General features: G+C 43.1%; 1 protein-coding gene across 1 annotated transcript in view; it reads left to right on the top strand.

The window, feature by feature from the left end:
• Nucleotides 1-18,336, top strand: part of snd1 (staphylococcal nuclease and tudor domain containing 1) — a 174,651-nt gene extending 156,315 nt beyond the window's left edge. Inside the window, exons 22-24 of the mRNA XM_030439353.1 lie at nucleotides 1,071-1,274; nucleotides 14,482-14,526; nucleotides 17,204-18,336. Coding sequence (XP_030295213.1) covers nucleotides 1,071-1,274; nucleotides 14,482-14,526; nucleotides 17,204-17,269 — 315 coding nt within the window. The 3' untranslated portion in view covers nucleotides 17,270-18,336. The remainder of the gene's footprint in view (nucleotides 1-1,070; nucleotides 1,275-14,481; nucleotides 14,527-17,203) is intronic.
• The last annotated feature ends 1,722 nt before the right edge of the window (nucleotides 18,337-20,058 follow it).

Here is a 20,058-nt window from a genome sequence, read left to right on the forward strand (position 1 = left end):
ACGAGTGTCAAGGCATTCTTGTTCTGTAATACTCTCTCCCTGCCTTTCTGTCTCATCTCTCCACCACCTTCTCTTACCCCCTTCCTTTCTCTCACTCTCACTGTCACACACATACACACACACACTCTCTCTCTCTCGTTCTCTCCCCTCTCTCTCTCGCCCTGAGCTCCCCTGCAGCGCCTGTGACAAGTTGACCAGGGGGAGCACGGGGACAAAAAAGGCCCTTAGTTTTGTGCCTTGAACAAGCTTCCCTGCCCACACAGACTCGCACACGCACACGCTCAGACACGCACATACCCAAGGGCGGCTAGCTCGAAGGGGGTTGCCATGGAGACAAGACCAGGGCGAGAAAGAAGGGAAGCGAAGAGATGGATGGTGTAGGGGAGGGATGGATGATGGCCAGGGACTGATTTTATTTTTTTTGTTTTTAAGTGTCTCCCTACCTCTCAAGATGCAGCTACCTTTTCTTTTTTTTTCTCCTCCTTTTTTCGACCTGACTGCTGGGAGGACGTAAGGTCAGGATTGTATTGCAGCTGTTCCACCTCCTTTCTCCACCGTGTGTTCAATCAAACGCTGCCCTTTCGCATTCGAGAAGGTTAGGAATGAGAGAGAGTGAGGTAACTAACTGAAGAATGAGAAGAAAGGAGAAGTAAGGGGAAGGGTGAAGGAGGAGGAGGGTGGATGACAGTCAGACCATTAGATAGTTCAGTCAAATGAGAATCTCTTGAACTGGTTGAATTGATTATTGCTTTGCTACATGACTGACAGATTACTGTGTGAGTGATCATGTAACTGCGATCGATCGGTGAATAATTTGAGGAGAGGAATGCAAAGATGGGGTGTATTTATCAGCCTCTTGACATATATGTATGTGTATGCATATATGTTTAGCAACCATCAGTAGCAACATATTAATAATCCCTATCACCTTTTTTCCCTCCCTTTCCTTTCTCCCCCATTATCTCCTCAATCTTGTTCTTTCTTCGATCTCACCATCCATTACTGCCCCATTTCCTGTCTTCCTCCTCACCCCCTCTCTCTCCCTCCCTTATCAACCCGTGCCTCTTCAGGAGGATGCCCGTGCGGACGTGGTGGACTGCATTGTGAAGGACATCCAGAACACCCAGTGCCTGTTGAACGTGGAGTACCAGGGCCCCACCTGCCCACTCGTCACAATACAGTTTGGGGACACCAAGGATGACGTGGGTCTCGGTCTGGTCAAGGAGGGCCTGGTGATGGTAGACGTTCGCAAGGAGAAGCACCTGCAGAAGATGGTAAGTGAAGTGAAATCATGAAATTCAGTTTTCTTAAGACCTAAAACGGTAGATCTTGAAGCCTGTTATAGCTGCTTGGTTGTTTTTAAAGGAAGACATATTGTACTAATTTTCAGGTTTGGGTTACTACTACCCAGTCTCCTCTGATTGGTCAGCTCACACATGCCTGACCCAACGTCACTAAAAACAACAGAGCAGTTGTACTAAATCAATTCTCAGGTGCCAAACTAACCGTTTCTGTGACTACGTGACATAGCATGATGTCACAAAGTCACGGAATTTGAGGATGGGGCTTCTGATGAGGCGTTTCGAGAGCAGTGTTTTCTGTGGGAGAGAGGAGCTTCTGTTTGTGCAGACTTTGACCTTTTTAACTTTCAAGAGCTTTTACATGCAGAAGAACATATGTAAAACAAAAGGAAAAGAAAAAAAGCATAATAGATCTGTAAACAACTTTCTCTGTCCAAGTCCATGACACTGTCTGGTCTCACTGAGGCAGTCGTGGCTGAATATATCACTCAAAACTGGATCAAGAAAGTATAATGCTGACTGACAGTGATTTGTTGTTCGTACCTGGGTTGAGATGTGAATTGTAGTTTTTAATTCCAGTCGCTTTTGAAGGGAAGTGTGAAAGAATTAATTTGTGGAAACAGGTCGGTTAAAGAGTCATAATATCAGTTTAAGTACATTTCTTATTGATTTCCAAGCTGGAATTTTACTGTAGTGCCAAACAGCAAATCCAAATATCAATCTTAGAAAATACTTATCTCTACCTACCGCTTGTTATTCAGCAGCTCGATGCACAGTATGGATCAATAGCTATTTGTGCCACCACTGTTCTAAACAGACAATGGTGCCTGTTGATCAAACGGTAGCAGGTGCTACTTAACTCTAAGCACACGGTAAATGTTTCGCATTCTTAATGGCAAATGGACCCCTTGTGTATTATTTAATGTTAAAAGGTCCATCTACCGCCTATGGCTTTATGACAGTCCGATAATTGCCACATTTCTATGTTAGCATGCATCTACCTACTCATTTCCTCTGCATTTGTCATTTATAGATTCTTTTTGAAAAATGGAAGCTAGCATTACACGGACCGCCTCTAGGTATTCTAATGTACTAACACTGTGGCGCAAAAGACATAATACCTCTCCTTGCTTGTCAATCTTCAACCACACAACATACGCTTATGCTACTCTACAATTTGGTGGCCATTTTGTCAAACCATGAAGCGTCGCTCATTTACTCTTCGTCTCATTATACTAATTCATCCCAGCAGACTCAAAGCCGCTCTGTATGTGAAAGATAAAGAAAAATGGGGGATATTTATTCCTGCTGCAATTACTGCTTCCACACAACCCTGATATTAGTCACTCTGCTCTTTATTTAAAAACTGAAACGCACAAAGCAATGGAGAAATATGTCCACACAAGTGTAATTCCCGAACATAATCAGAGTGTAGAGAGGCCTCGGTGGGAAGAACACATTTGTAGAGACATTATTTCCCACGATTTATTCCCTTGCACGAGGAAGCTCATTTTTGTACACACTAAACCACACCGATAAAAGCACTTTGCGCCTCCAGTTCGGTCAATAAAGCACTGTGCATCATTGTAAGAGCATTTTGACCTTTGACCTCTTAAGAGTGGCCGAGGACCTTAATGCAGTCTCTGGGTAATGGACCCTATAGCCAACGGACAGTGATTAAAACCTTCTTGCCATACCCTTAATAGGCTTATAGACCGCACAGATGTAGGTTTTGTTGGCTCGAACGGTTTCTCTTTAGTATTCACCAGCTGCGTCTCAAGCATCCGCTTGTTCCTCGCGTCTGCAGAGGAATATTTTGATCTGGAGAAAGCTTTACAAGCAGCAGTGTTGCCACTGTGCTTAGAGTGAGTGTTAAAGTTATCTCTAAAGCAATTCTTGTTGATGATTCCAGCCATCGAGTCTGCTTCAGCTTAAAGCTGAACGCGCTGAAGTGTGATTAGGCCACTTTTCAAACCTTGAAATAGAGTTAATGTGCTCCAGATTCATGGAATGTGTAGGCTTATTCTATGCAGTATACGGGTACTAAATTGCAGAGCTCGATGCTGATTCAAGTTCACCAAGTATAAGGTGGATTATATCCAACAGTGATTTTTAAATGATTTATTTTCTGGTCTGAAAGGTTTTATTGGAGATCATACAACATTTTTAACTTGGTACTGTCACTATGTTGGTAATCAATTAAACATTTTAATGACTTTTTAAGCTAAATTAAAAAAAAAAAAATCTAAAATTTGACATCCTTTCTCTCACAAATTAAATTTCTTTGACTTTTTGACCTTTATCAGACATTGAAATTTTAAAAAAAACAAGACAAAAGGTTAATAAAGGGAATAATAGGAAGATTAACTGAGTTGCTGCACTAAAAATATGAAAGACCAGCAACACAGGCTGAGGCCATTCATTCACTCAGTCTCTAATTGAGATGTAAAAGCAGATAGAAATGGCGCCAGGCTGCCAGCCCGAATGGATCAGAGTCATTTGTTAGCAAGAGGCATCTCTGGCTCAAAGATTCATGAGCAGCACTGCAGCTGCTGAGTGTGACAACAGAAAATGTTGTCTTTCGAGGGCAGAACTGTCAAGAAATGTTAAAGTGCAACCTTTTGTTGACCTCTGGATCCTTGCCCCTATTCTTCCCCCTCTTTTATAGAAAGTTCCCCATGACAGTGCAGTATCCTAGCAGGCTCACCCCAAGCTCTTTCTCTCTTCTCGCTCCTCCAACCTATCAGCCTCCTTGTAAAAGTGACTTTTGTCCTTCCTATCTTCTCCATTTTAGCTCTATTCTTTATTCATTATCCATTCTGGGGGGATTGGAACATGGTCATTGTGATCTGTACTATAGTGCTAAGCATTTTGTAACAGATGGGCTGTAATGTTCACTGGCTCTTCAGTGACTGTCAATAGTCAGTCATAAGGTTAAGGTTAACACCAGTCTTTGAGGATGGCATTGTCCCAAGAGAGGAAAAGCAGAGAGGGATATTAGTCCATTTGGGAGATTTTATTTCTTTTTTTGAGTGCTTTTCTGCCTTAAGCCCTACATCCACCAATGCCCACTATGTGCACCATATGGTTGGCTACTGTCGCGGCTATACAGCAGTATCATAGTATGGGATAAGCAGTCATTGTGGAAGTGTAGGCGAAAAGATGGATCATATGCCTGCCAGCTGTCGTTATCTGATTGGACGGGAGTGGGATATTAAGAGGGAGGCCGGAACAGAGGAAGCAGGAGGCGGCTGGAAAACCAGTAAGCCAAATTATGATTGATGTAGCCTACTGTACTTAGTGAGGGGAAACTTAGAGGGTGACCCAGATGTGTGAGTGAACAACACAGCGTGGGATTAAAGTACAAATAACCTCTTTGTCCTATAGAATGTATTGACCCAAAAACACAGAATCAGAGCACCCATATAGTTACTGTATGTCTGTAGATTCATTACACATACCGGGTGTTCAGACGCATAACCGACAGTCGGGCAGATTTAATGTCATAGTATAAAGTTTAATCTGCCATGCATCTGTCATATCATGTGAAATCCAATTGCACAAGTGTTTATGATATTTAGATCCTCATCTGTGAGTGATATCATTGATTTATCATCTGCAAAGCTTAGATAGCAGAAGGGACATTATAAACTACAATATTACATAATATACAGTAGCTACAGTTTATCAGGCATTATGGGCCAGTTATTACTTGCGCTGTTTTCAAATCTAACCTGGAGCTTTTTAGTTTTCTTCTTTCTCTACTGTGTTTTTCTGTTTTACAGAATCACATTACCAATATCTTTGTTCCTCTGTCTGCTCTTCCTCTTTATGTGTCACCACTCGGGCATTTTAAATTCAGATACAGAGCTCGAGGAAGAGGCTTGATTTCTGTGCAAATCAACTTGTAACAAAAGAGAGTGCATGATCATGTTTCATCCTGTCAGTCCCTGAGGCTCGGCACTGCTCTACTCTGCCGATTGTCAGGTACATGCTATCATCATGTTGGTGAAAAGAAAAGAAAAAAAAGCTTTTAGCAAAGCTAAACGGTAATGGCAGCCAGATTTAGAGCAGTGTCAACCATGTCATTTGCTCTGATTGCCCCAGTTGGCAGCTCCTGTTCTTAAATTGGGGGGGAAAAAGATCGGTATTTCTTCCCCTCAGTATCAAATCTAGCAAATGCGTGAATAAGAGGGCATTGATTTTCTCCATCTCAAATCCCGAGAATGAAAGTAAGTGTTGAATTTAATCAATAGGGCATCAGCATGCACATGGAGAGTGCTGAGATTATCTCGCCCAGAGAGAAGAGAAGTGAAAACATAATCAAAACTCCAAGTATATCTTATAATTTAAGGATACTTGTATTGACATATTACCACTCCAGTTGTAACCAGCCAACAACATATGGCATTTCTGCCAGCTTTGGCAACCAAAAAGTTATGAATTTTTGCCAGATTTGAAATGTAAAACCTTCTATTGGATTCCAAACAAGCTGTAGTCTTTTTTTTACACCACATTCGGAGTTCTTCTTTCCTCCTCAGACCTCTCAAGACTCACACACTGACTTCTCCACCTCCAGGCACAGTAGATATACTAAGCCATCCTTAAATTGTCCTGGCACCATCAACCATCCACTGCTAGAATGGCAAGTTGCCACACTGGCACATACTCACTCACTAAAGCACTTTTGCTCTTCCTCCATCCCTCTGAATGTCTCTCTCCGCTCATTTTTCAGAGTCTGATTTCTACCATTATTTCCATCTCCCGGTCCTATCGCCTCTTATCTGTCCAACGCTCTCCTCTTCATCACCTCTTTCTTGTTTACTTGCCTCTGTACTCTCCGTTTCTCCGCCTTCTGCACATCACTCCCGCAGCTTCAACCCTACTTGTCATTATTACTTTTCTCTCCACTCAGACATTCACTCACTCATACAGCTGTCATCCTCTCCCTGCCTTTTTTTGTTTTGTTTTACCTTTCCTATTCATGTTCTTCAAACTGAGCTCTAGCACTTCCTAAAGGCAGCGGTAGGGGAGGCGGCACACTGTGTGTGTGTGTGTGTGTGTGTGTGTGTGTGACTGCTCAATTTGCATTTTTGTCTTTCGGTCACGATGAACAATAATCCCAAAGAATTCAAGTGGAGAGGCACTCAGATCAGACCTGCCGTTGGCCTCATAATGAGCTGTGATTTAAAACGCTGTTATCGGCAATCATTTGCACCTTGCATCAGCCAGCTCTGCCCTGTGAACCAACCGCGCGTTGATAGTAATGCCTGTCTTTTCAAATTTTCTGTGAAGGCATACTGTGTGTGTGTGTGTGTGTGTGTGTGTGTGTGTTTCTGAAGGCTAATATTTGAAAGAGAAGGTGAAGAAGGCAGAGTGCTCAACATATAAATAGATACACTAGAAATTTTTTTTTTCTACCTGATTGGGTCCACAAGTAACAAGTGCCTGCAGCTGCTATCTTTGACCACCACACAAGTACACACCCAGGGTGATACTTTGTGACCGCAGATGTAGCTGAAATGAGTCTGTCATGACAGCTCAATTGGAAGATGGCTGTGTGGTTAGAAGCACTATCCTTTGTGCTCGGCTGCTTCCCACCAGTGTTTTCTGTCAGCCACCGCCGCCAAACAACATGACTGATTCTGACTCTGGCAGGCCACCGGGGTAGAGCGGTCTCGCCAAGTCACCTCTGCTAACTGACATCGTAGCTAGCCCCCGAAGTGCATTAGCGTTACAAGCTAATAATCTCCTGTTTGCTAATTACAAGTCAATTACAAACACCGAAGTCTCTGTCACTCCCTCGCCGGCACAATTATTATCAATCACGACCAGGAATAGGGCCCGCTGTATCGACCTAAGCCCGATTTCCTTCTCGTCTCCTGCTGAAGAAATAAAGTCATAAAAGAATTCACACACCTCACACAAATGTTTGTAAAGATCTTTATTAAAATGTTAACAGTGTGTCTTTGAGCGTGTGTTTCAGCAGAAGGCTATGGGGAAAACAGCTGTGAGGTTCCCTGAGAGAGAAAGCTGCAGATGAGAGTCCTGGAATCTTTAATTACCCAGCTGCCTCCTGGGAAATGTAGTTTTATTTCTTCCTTTTATCTTCTTTGCCTGTATTGTTGCTGTATATCGCAGCGAGGCCTCGCTTTTCATGGATGAATGTCGAGCAGAGGACTTTCAAGTAGCTTTGACGGGCCAGAAGGGCAGCTTTTAAGTGGTGGCTCACATGAGATGCAGGTTTTTGTTTTTTTATTCTTTTCACAGAAGCATCCTCATGGGTAGTGTAGTTTTCTTACAGCTTGCAGTTGGAGACCCCCGTGTGTAGTTGATACTGCAGCGGCTACGTTGCGCAGTAATTGTGTTAATGAGGGTTGAAGCTGGAGATGAAGATGAAATGGTGTAGTTTCACCTTCAGCTGTGTGATGGGAATCCATACAGGAAACCAGGAAGGAGGGCTGCACACATACACAGGATGCCTCCAGGGATGGGTTGTTCCATTTATCAGTGTGCAGTAGCGCTGTACGGTACACATATTTTAAAGTTAGGTGGCTAATGGGATGCAGTTGGATGCTGTCACACTGGTAAGCCAGTGGTTCGGACTCCAAAGATGAGCCTCGTGGGAGTGTCAGTGTTTCAATACAGAAGGTTCACTTCTAACAAAATGAGGCCTTGTGGGCAAACAACACATCATGTTGTAGCACCACTGTTGTTGCTTATGAGCTGTCCCCAAGCAGGGAGGACGGACATGGAACATGTGTGCGGGTCCCTCATGAGCTTTGGCACACATTCGCTTTCAACTATTTATTTTGAAATGTAGAGAGCGAGAAATGAGACAATACGTGAGAGGACACCCTCAAGAATAACAGTGTGTAAAAGAGCAACACCGACAAGAGGTTTGTGTTTGCCTCCGAGCAGAGCCAGCAAATATCGGCATGATCCCAACCCAAAATATTCCTCACCATGTCATTTATAAATGGCTTTAAGCAGAATTCTGACCACCAATTGACTGACTTTGCTGCCCTCCCTGTTCAACCCCGACGCCTGTCACACCCCATCAAGAACCCTCTACCTCATCCCACAAAAACCCACCACAGGGTGCATATAAACACACACACACACACTGAGCTTCATGGGAGTGTGACAGCATGACCGCTCCCCACCAGTGGCTCAATACCTAATTTACAAGTAGAGTTAGAGATGGAGCCTTTTAATGGACATTTTCTGCTCCCCTGTTATTGACTGCACACACACACTCACACACACTCACACTCACACACTCTCTCACACACACACACAGACTTGCACAGGCAGTTGCCTCCCCTGCTGCCACTGCTCTGAGGGCCCCTTTGACATGTCCTAGCTGACACGCGCCACTTCCCAAATGCCATTCCATCTTCTGTGGATGTACACACACACACACAGTCACACATTATACCCTCCCTCTCACACACACCCTGGGGGTGAGTGGAGAACAGTCAGGAAGGGAGCAGAGACACCATGTTGTTCAAACTTAGATTATTTTGAGTTGTGTGACCTCGCGGGAGAGAGAAAAAAAGATATTGGAGAAAAAGAAGGGCAAACTCTTGACACAGCCTATATAAAAGTGTGTGTGTGTGCGTGCGTGTGTGTTTGTGATGTACTTCTATGATACATTAGTGGTTTATGTAAGACTTGTTTTCTTACCAGTGCCCCTGGGAGAGCACTGGAGAATGTTCTCTGTGATATCTGTTGTTAGCCCTCCCATTTATTGTGTGTGCGTGTGCACATGTTTCACATGTGTGCATCCTCCTTAACTCCATGAACCCATGCTGGTGGGCTTGTCATGCCATGTTCTGCCAGAGCGCCTGATCTCCTCCGACAGCCATGCTGGGGGGAACCAGCATGCAACATGGCGCAATCCCAGTTTACCTCCGATAGGGACAATGACACTCACACACATGATGTACACGTAAGCTCGTCTTTTAAATTTTTTAAACAGATTTCAATAAAAACACCCACATCTTTTATGAAAGGAACAAATTGGTTTGAACCGATTTGAACTCAAATTGTTGTCCAAAAGTTGTTTCATGCAAAAGGCAGACAGTGATTGCTGCAGTTTACAGTAAACAAGGTTCTCTTGCATCATTGAGGACTCAGAAAATGCTTCAAGTAATTGAAGTGAAGAGAAAAAATTGGGAGCACATGCAAATCAGCTGCTGATTATACAAGTAAATAAAAAGAAACACGAATTTGTGATGATTTTCACACATTTCTGTTAGATTTAATTAGATTTTCAGCCTTGTTAGGTTTATTCCTGGATTTTCACATTTTTGGACATGTGTTCGTTTTACATCCGTAAAATGAGCAAAGGCAATGTCATACTTTTCATCCTACATTATCTCAAACACACTTAACTTTATTTTGCACGCTTACACACAACGATCCTTTCCTTCCCAGGTTTGCTAAGGCGCTCATGTGATGAGCCTTTCCCTATCAGACCACTTGTACACGAACATTTTGAAGAGACTTTCCCAAAACCATGGCCTCCTCTCCACCAGCCATGCAGTATTCATGCACTGACATGTTGAATGAGATACATCTCTTAGGACCACGATCCGTAGCTCAGCCAAGTACACTCAACTCGAAACAGTGTGAGTTACAGACATAAAAGCCATTATGTTTCGGCAAATACTCCGACGACAACCTGTCTTGCGCAGTTATCTGCTTTCAGTGGAGTCAAAAGGAGACGGTGATGGCAGGCGGAGGGAGAAACAAGATGTCATTTGGATTGAGAGAGCAGTACAGAAAACAAGACGAATGCAGAAACAAAAGAGAGTTGGTGGAATTTTCGCTTTCTTTTTGTGGTTGTGTGACTGGGAGGCTGTGCGTCTGATAGTCATTGCTGTTAATGAGAAAAGCTCAACATGCGTGGAGGACAAGCCTCATTGTTCCCTTTCCACTCGAGTGGTTTTACGTCGCCTGACATCCCATCTCGGCATCAGAGGACCAAGAGAGCCCACCCAGTGCTCAAACTTTGATTAGTCACTTGCTTTTTGATGTGTACTCCATCCGAAATCTGGTTTCACTTCGCAATTTTTTTTCGCGCACTGTGAAATGAAAAAATAAGGGGGAAAAAAAGGCAGCGCACCTACGCACCAGACGCGCACAACCTGTCAGAAAGCTGCCACGTTAGCTCTCGCTCAGATCCGTCACTTTCGCACCATGCTTACCAGAACGCCACCTGGGCATGACATGTGCCGGCCATCCTTGGGAAATGCACGGTCTCACTCTCTCGCCTTCAGGCAGACAGATTCACAGCCAGGCAGACACACCGACCAGTGCCAAAACACCAGACCCGCACCACCTGTCGTTCATCTTATGAAAAGCATCACACGTACACGAAGTCTTCCAAGTCTCCAACTAGAAAGTTTACCTGCATGCGATAAAATTGACTCAGACAGAAGTTGTATATCTTTGTTTTTCCCTGAATGTGCCTGGAGTATCAGATAGTTATTTTCTCAGTATGCTCCGATAAATTCACACAAACGTGATCTGTCGGCGTGAAATTATAATAAATTGACTTCTGTAATCGGTGAACTCTCTGATAGTTGTTTCGTTGCACGTTGCAGACTCTGAGTGGAGTTTAAATGGATGCTAATCACACCACATGCAGCTTCCTCCTTCGCCCAACAGCATATTCTCTGCTTCTGCCAGTGTCCATGGCTACTGCTTACCAAACATGGCATCTGTCTGGCATATGGGAGCTCTGTAGGGTCATCCAGACGAGCACGCGGTCACCCGCTGCCTTCTGCCGCCCAAACTCCCTCCAAACATGGCATTTTCTTTTCCTTGTCCCCTTATTCATTATCGTCTTCTTGGTGTGTTTCATATTCAACTCCTCCTCCACATAATCGGCTCCAAGCACCATCCTTGTTGGCCTTTCTCCTTTGCTTGAACGTTATTTATTTTTGTCTTAACACTCCTGCAACACACATCATCCCTCTTTTTTCCATCCCGTATTTAACATCGTACTTGTTTCCCAAGAAACATTCCTTTCCTTTTGCCACTTGAAGTCTCCACATGAGTTTTTTGCCTCTGTTTTTGTCGCAAATGAGCCATTATGCCTCCCCCCTGGAGCCAATAGAAAAGCTGTGAAAGAGGGATCCGGTACAGGATACGCGGAGCTGTTCAGAAATCCGTAGGCAGTCATCATCGGTGTTCAGCTGCACACTGATTGGCTGTTGTGTCACACCGAGCTGAAGTGAGCAGAACGGTGAAAGACGAGGGCGAGCCGGGGAAAAGGCCCCCTCCCGACCAGAGTACAAAGAGGCTCACCGTGATAGTTCCAATATGGCAGCGTATCATCTGTGCATATTGTGCTGTAGTGCTCTTGACTTGGTATCTTTCACAGAATGCTTTGCATTTGGATGGAGGCGCTCAGCTGTGTCGAGTTTGGCAAAAGTGAAGACTGGATATATTTTTTTATTTCCCTTTTAAAGTCGAGCTCAGGTTCGCAACAAATGTAATTTTCTGCTCAAATATCGCTCGAGCCACTTTGAAACCCCCTCCTCCACATCATTTTAGTCTTCCTCGAGCTTTTCCAAATGCAGCACTAGCAAAGACAGCTAAAACTGCTACAGGCACTGATAGGTCCCCCTCCAAAGCCCAAATGGCATCACTGGCCTTTTGTGTCGGTGAAATATCGTCGGCTGGTTCCTCCATATGGTGACATCTGCCTGATGGGACTGAGATGCCATATCCCGACGCCTTCCAAAAAAATCTCTCCTTTAGTTGGCTTTGATGGATGACTTGTGCAGCCACTGCACTTTCCCCCCTCAGCCACACGCTCGCACGTGCACCGCCTCAGACAGAGTGGCTGTACCATCCAGCTGCGGGTCTGTTATCTTGGCGGTGCCATGTGCAGCGGAGCTATCAAATCAACCTACGTGCACGAGCTAGCAAAGCAATTAAACTCCAGAGCCCCATCCACACTCGACAGTTTTAACATCTGGCATCCTTGTTTCTGGTGTGTGTGTATGTGTGTTTGTGTGCGTCTGAGTGTGAAAGCCAGCTCATCTGCTACTATAATAAGCTACAAAACACGGCGCACAATGAATCCATTACGAGAACACAATGACCCTTCTTCACTTTCTCCTCCTTTCGAGTTTAGCCTTCTTTGTGCTTTGTCTTCAACTTGTTTTTATTTTTTTACCGCCATTGCGAACATTTCCCCCGTTTTAAATCTATTCCGCTAATCCAAATCCAGCAGAATTTACTCAAGTGTTAGCCGCACAACACTCACTTACAGAACCTTATTTCCACCTTGTGCAGACAGGATGTGAATGGTATGGGTGTGCGGGGTTAAACATGGTGGAGGTGAGGTGAACTGTGTGTGTGTGTGTGTGCGAAGGCCTCGTGCAGAGCTTGATCAGTCTGTTCTCACTCCAGCTCCACTCAGATTTGGTCTGCCCGTTGAGTTTTCCAAGGTCTATACATCCACTTACGCTGTACCCATCTATCCAAACACCGCCTCTCACACTCTCTCTGCTCCCTCCCCCCCTCCCTCCCCTCCCTCCCCTCCCTCCCCTGCCCTATGACTCATCACTGGTTCATTCAATGAGGCTAAGTGGCTGTTCTAGCAGAAGCAGTCAATATGCTCAACTCTGCACGTTGGCTTCCCTCCTCTCTCTCTCCCCCCCCTCCAACTCTTTTATATCCTCTCTATACATCCATATTGAGTATGTCCAGTTGTTTGCGTCAAGCAAATCAAACAACTGCATGTGTACCACGCATCACATTTTTAGACATGTGATAGATGCGTACAGAGGCAGCGCAGTGTGACTAAGATTAAAAACTCCTGCGTTTACCACTGTCTATTAGTTTCTTTATCAGAAAGTTTTGCTTGTAATCTTATTTGTCTCTTGATTGCAGTTTTATTTCAATGTGTGCAGGATTTTACTTTTGTACTTGATCAACATAAGGAAATATTAGATAGATGTTGTCACTCAGTTACTACATCATACAATTATAGTTAGTTTATCATTTCCTTTCCTTTAGTGCGTTTTATATGTTCTTGTGCATGTAAAACATTAAGTTCAATTTTTTTCAAAGTCCAATTTTTGAAATGATAGAAAAATAATCCTCAACCATCTTCCCGATAGATTAATTGTTTCCCGCTGGTACATCTCAGATGTTCAGAGTTTTCTGCTCTTTGTTTCATACATTTGCAAATTGATCATGTTTGAGTCTTGGCGTATCAGTGAGTTAAAGGTGTCACCTCGGGCTGTGGTAAATCGAAAGAGGCGTTTTTTTTTATTAACTTCGGGCAGATTAATTGACAAATCGAGAAAGCAGTCTGTGTTAATCAGTTCTGAAAGTTTCATTAGTCGCAGCCCTTAACCAATCGTGTAAGGCCACAGCTGTAGAAGTCCAAAGGTGGTTTCAATTTAGAAAGGCTGCAGTTATAAAAGGAAATTATCGGCAACCATCTATACCATTCATTAAAAAAAATGGTACTCATCTATGTAAAGCCCTTTGACAAACTGTTCAACGTGACTGTTTACCATCGCTCTAATTTTTTTCCATCAACACAGGCGGAAGTTGGGGCTCATTCCCTTTTTAGCTAGTGGCTCCCTTAAGGCGTCCTGTGAATGCACTTGATTATAAATTGCTGCTACAAACTGGCGAGGTGTTGGCCCCGGGGCTAGCAGACACGAGGGGCCATGAGAACCTCTCAGCTGGAGTGGCTTCGCTAGTGTGAGCTGTAGCATGAAGCGCGAAGTGATGCCCCTGCACGCGGCGGATAAAGCACTGACCCCAAACGGCGAACCATAATGTGGCGTACCGCACTCCGTATGCTTCCTTCACATGTTTTTTTCGTGTTCCACATCCCCTGCAGTGACATAAGCACCACGCGTCCGTGTGTGTTATCTTGAATCCCGTTGATCTTCAGAGAACACAGTGTTCTTTCACAAATTTAGTGTTGCTGCGAGGGTGAGCAAGTGGAGAAACAAAAAAAAGTGAACTTAGTCCAAAAAAACCACAAAACTTGTGAATTTCCATGTAAGCAGGTAAAAGAAATGTCTGGAGGGGCAGAGGAGGTTGAAAGGATGCATTGAATCACCTTAATCCTCTCAAATCCCGTGTGTGACGCAGTGATGTGATATGCTAATGGCTCTTCTCTTTTTGCCTCTAGGTGACAGAGTACCTGAACAGTCAAGAATCTGCCAAGAGTGCCAGGGTAAGTCATCCAGACCCGGCAGTCCCCGACTCATTGTCTTCCCCTCTCTCTTTTCATCAGCTCCTCCCTCGCCGCCTCCTCTTTACAATTTTTAGTTTGTCTGCCTCTCACTGAGAAATCTAATATCGCCAAAACAAGAATACATTACAACACTAATTACTTTTCTACACCAACTACCAGGGAGAAAGCGTCTTTTCTCTTTTGCGGCTTCCCTCTCTTTCACTCTCTCTCAAGATGTGACACATTACATTGGCAGTCACCATTGTCCCATATGGATTGCTGCCCACAGTCTGTGCAGGTCCATACTGTGAAAAAGGGGGGGAGGGGATGTGTGCAAAAGTGTACAGTGGGGGATAGAAAAAGAGAGAAGGGAGAAAATGGAGAGTGAATACAAAGCACCATATAACACACAGGGAGCCCGCTTTATTTATTATTTTTTTTGACGCAATAAGTCGAGTCACAGGGATCCAACACAACACTGTCCAGTGAAAATGACTTTATTCAAGCCCAGAAAACCGTCTGGCCGGAGCGAAACTGGCAGCAAATAATGGAATTTAAAAAACCAAACACATGAAAGAATCTAATAATGTGGGTCATTAAGAATTTAGTCATTTTCATTATACAAAAAGCGGGGCCATGTTTAAAGGATACATTTTTCTTATTGTCAACAAATCCCATGAAAACAAAACTAAACAAACATTGAATTGATCCCAGTGTGTAGTCGAAGCTTGATATAGCTCATTCCTCGCTTTCATTTAGCTCCATTGTTTTCCGAACACTGTTACAAAACATCAACGAGTCGACGAATTAACGAATCAACAAGTGTGTCAATCACAAATACTCGTTAGTGCCAAATCCATCGCTGAAAATAGTCCCCAGTGAATGTTGTATTCATTCCTGTTTGACTGGCGTTTCCTATAGACTGCAACATCCAGCTCTCTTTAGACATCATTTGGCTTATTTAAAGGTGGAATATGTAAGAATTTTTAAAAACTTACTGCAATTATCAACACAATATGAAGAAATAACACTTGACATAATGTTGAAGACATCTATGTACTGTGCTGCAGAGCTACCTACTAAAAATTAGCCCAACCGTCAGCTTCCCTCTAGCCAGTTTGTGGTGGGCATTTCTTACATATTGCGCCGTTAAATAAAACTTCATTTTTGTCACGTGTTTTTAAAAAGTCAGGCTATATTGGTGTTTTTGGTCGTTTCATGGGACATTTAACTGTAAAAAATATAGAATATCAGCAGCTGTTAGCAGCAAAATATGTCATTGGTGAATAGCCTGAGCTATTATTAAAAACAAATGCTGTATAAACTCCTGATTTGGGTAAAGTTTATTAGTCTATTAAAAACATGTAAAAACATATAAAAAAAAGTCTAAGAAAACTATAGCTTTATTATCTGTTCCTAAAGATGTTAATCATAAAGGAACCATTGGGCTTGGGTCTTAGTGCCACAATAGGCCCAGGAAAGCAGAAATCATTGCGAATGGGATCAATAAATGGGTGTTTTTTGTCTTTTCATGAGATATTTCGACAATAACAAAAACATCGAAATACCACCCGCTTTATCCTCTAAGAAAAAAACAATAGATGTCACTGTCTAATAGCCTGAGCTTAAGTGTCAAACCCTTGTTTGCTGGATCTCTTTTGTTTTTGTCTTCAGACTTTGACAGGAAAGTTTTTGTTCATATCCAAGCCGTCTTTCACAAGAGCCCTGCCAAGCCTGCGTACACGCTCCAAACAATCAGATCCTATTTTGTTTTGGCTTTTTTTTGCTCATGTAAATGTCAAGCACGATGGCTCAAAATCCTAACGTAAGCCGTCCCTCTTGTGCTCTTCTGCTATTACCCCGTAGTTACACGCCGCGCTCAGACACCGAGCCAGTCAGAGGTGGTATTGACTCAACAATCATAATTGGAGTTACAACCTTGTTTTCAGGGTGTTGGAAAGGGGGAGAGAAAAAAAAAAGAGGTGGGAGACGGGGAAATGGCAACGCGTACAAATGGCTTGATTCATTCATTCATCCTAATAACTAGTGCTAATTAGCACAGTCGCTAATTAGGTATGAATCACGGCATTAACAGCTGAGCGCGCATGCTTTGCGAGAGCCAAAAAAGAAACATCCCACACAGGAGACCCTCATACATACACAAAGACACACACACACATACACACCCCTCAGACTGCATCACATTTAAATAACCAATTGCCATACTGGATGCTGATCCAAACTACACACACACACACTTTGCCAACAGCATTGTAATAAAGGCGGCATTTAGCCGGGGTAACCCATGTGATGGTTTATGAGGCGACGCGGGAATGTGAATGTAATGGAATAGGAGAGGTAATAGGCTGGGTGGTATCTGAGGCATTGTGGGGCCTCCAGCTTGGATGGGCAAGCACAAAGAGTTGGATTAAAATGGTGGTGATGATGATGATGACACAGTCGCCTTCACACCGGGCTGTAAAAGCAGTGATCTCTCTCTCTTTCCGCGGTGCAATGATGACTTTCCGTCTCCCTCCCTTTTTTCTCTTGACCATTTAACATGTAATGCACTAGAGATGTTATTGTCGTCCCCCCCCCCATTCAAAGCGATTGGGAAACATATCTAGTTATTTGTTTCATTATGGACAATAAAATCTGTCTCCTGTCTTTCCAACAGCTCAACATTTGGCGCTACGGAGACTTCCGTGCAGACGACGCCGATGAGTTTGGTTACAGGCGCTAAAAAATAAAAAAACAAAAGAAGAAGAAGAAGAAAAACACAAACCGACCATCCTATCAACACCATTCCAAAGACCAACATGGACGGCGAGTGAAGCTATTGGACAGAACGTAAAGTAAATAAAAGAAAACTTAACGACAAGCATTGACTCACTTTCCTTTATATTTGACATTTCATCCCTCCGGTCCTGACTTTTCTTCTGCTTAATCCTTTTTCTTTCCCCCCCCCCCCCCCCCACCTCAAGCTCGCCCCTCTCGCTCCAAATAGAGCATGCTAGAAATGCTAACAATAAGAAAATAAAAAAATCATTTGAGAATCACTTTTTTATTCATCCTTTTTTTTTTTTTTTTCTCCTGATGGGCCACTGCCAGCTCAAGCAGCCTGCACTATTGCCAATCTGTTATTTGCCATGTTAACTTTTCAGCAGACTTCCTGTGTGAATGATAATAATTATGATACTTAATAATGTGTACGTGTTTTCAGCCAATCATCCTTTCTGCTCTCTGATGCTATAGCCCAATCCCTGCTTTTTTTCCTCTGTACAGGAAGGGACTTGGTTGTTTCTGGGGGAGACGCTTGATATTTTTTTTTTTTTTTTTTTTTTTTTGCAAACAAATGCTTCCCTTATAGATTTCATGTAAATGTGAGGATATGTTGAAAAGTGTAAATGGATTTATTTTAGCGAAATACTGTAGGTGGAGCCACACAGACAAAAAAAAAGAAAAAAAAAAAAGGATGAGTTTATTTTTGTCTTTTTCGATGTATATCTGTGTGATGATGACATTTGCAGATGTTTTTGTGGGGAGTGTTTTTGTCGTTTATTCACCATGTCACACTTTTATGACCAGTAAAAAAAAAAAAACATCGATGCCATCACGTGGCATTTTATCATCTCTCTATCTCCTTCTGTAAAGTTTACATTCTAATAATGGTTATGATCCTGTCTCGGGCAGACTCTTCTCTTTCTGTCTCTGTATGCCATAGCAGAAACGGTGTTTTTGAATTTGTTTCCACATAATGGACCTTTGCATTCTATTAAAAATCTGCTGAATAAAAATAAGCAAACTAAACGTGTTTTGTTGTCGTTATTTGCTTTAAAAACTGGGGAATATTGTTAATGTACAGATCGACAGCGAGGTCTTTGAGTTCTGATCAGTATTCAAGTTTGATTGTAACAAAGCAGTTGCGCTAAAGTAGGAGAGTACTTCTTCACTGATAAAAGGTTTTGTTTTACCTGTAAAACAAAACACTCTGACGAAGGCCTTTGACTAAAAGCTTGGCCTGTTTTTTGGGGGTTTTTTTGTTGTTTTTTTTAAAGAATCTGAAATTGGCACATAATGTTTAGAAGCCTGTGTCAGTTTTTGAAAAAGTTTAACCTTCACCTCTGAAACCTTTAAACATTTATCACTAGTTCGCAGTAGTTCTAATCATCTACTTCGACCAAACAATAAGCGTATAATAGACTACTTTCACTTTTCACTTTCAATATAGAGGGTTGAGCAGAAGGGCAAACTGCTGAATTTACATGAGGTGATCATTTTCGGCGGGGGGGGGATGGAGGGTGTTTTTGAAGAGTGCACGTCTGAAATGTGTTTGTGCGATCTCGGTGCCAGGAAACAAAATAAAACATGACTCTCGGGGAATGAGATCAACCAAAGGTGATGTTTAAAAGAAAAGGCAAACTTGTTTACACGGAATGAAGTCATTTATATTTCTAGTTTGTCTTCAGATCTCGAGCGAATACTTGCCAAAGCTCTATATTCCCCAAGTTGATTTAAATATGCAGAGTGAAACATCACTGTCAGCTCGTGAACTATGTGTATTTAGATCATTGCTTTTAAGGTAGAGGAGTTAAAATGTGGATGTTACGTCGGCTGGAAGTTTATGTGCGTGTACAGTAACGTTACTTTAGTGGGTTTGCTCATTACAGCTGCACATTAAAAGTGTAGTAAGGTACATCTTGTGATTTCTTCTCGCTCGCCGTGCGTTTAAATATACCGCAGCACGGGTTGTGATTTGTTTTCCGGGTCATAGTCTTCAACGATCTTTGCCGGTCGCATCCTGCCGCGGTACGGTTGAAAACTCGGGGGGGCTGTAATGAAGTGCTCATAAACATTTAACACCTCCTGCCGTATAAATAAATGCTCCGTTCCACGTTAAATGACTGTTTAAAAACATAGAGCCGACCGAGCTTTGCCAAATCTGACATGAAGCACATCGCTGCCTCCTCGTTATCGTCACTTTTATACAGTTTAAAGCTTGCTTCATGAAACCGTGCACGCTCGGTTGAACCCGTGGAGGATACGGCGGCGAAAGAATACAACAATGCCGCCTCGTACTGCAGTATTCATAAGTGCCTCACATCATCAGGGTCACCTTGAAGAAAAACTGACTCCCGCGTATACGTACGTTGTGTTTACCAGCATAGAAAAGAGAACCGGCAGATTCTGCGACTCGAGTTATTTTTGGCACGCGTGAGGCCGACGCTTCATTCACGTCGGGTGACATACGGCAGATGTTTTAAACCTTGGCGGATATCTATCGGTTCAAAAGTACGTTGAATGACAGCTCATCGTGAGAGGCAGCCACGGCGACTGTCTCCGAAAATAGACGTCTAAAAGTCAGCTTACACACCGCGCTGGATTCACTGCCTGGCAATTAGATAACGCAATTCTGCCCATGATGGAAGATTCAGAGCGGGGTTGACGAGTGAGCTACACATACCATAACAAATCACCATGTTACGTAGCATATGGAACGAACATCAGCCGCCAATTTAGCACAGCAAAGGC

The sequence above is a fragment of the Sparus aurata genome, chromosome 14 (genome assembly GCF_900880675.1).
Source record: "Sparus aurata chromosome 14, fSpaAur1.1, whole genome shotgun sequence".
Taxonomy (NCBI): domain Eukaryota; kingdom Metazoa; phylum Chordata; class Actinopteri; order Spariformes; family Sparidae; genus Sparus; species Sparus aurata.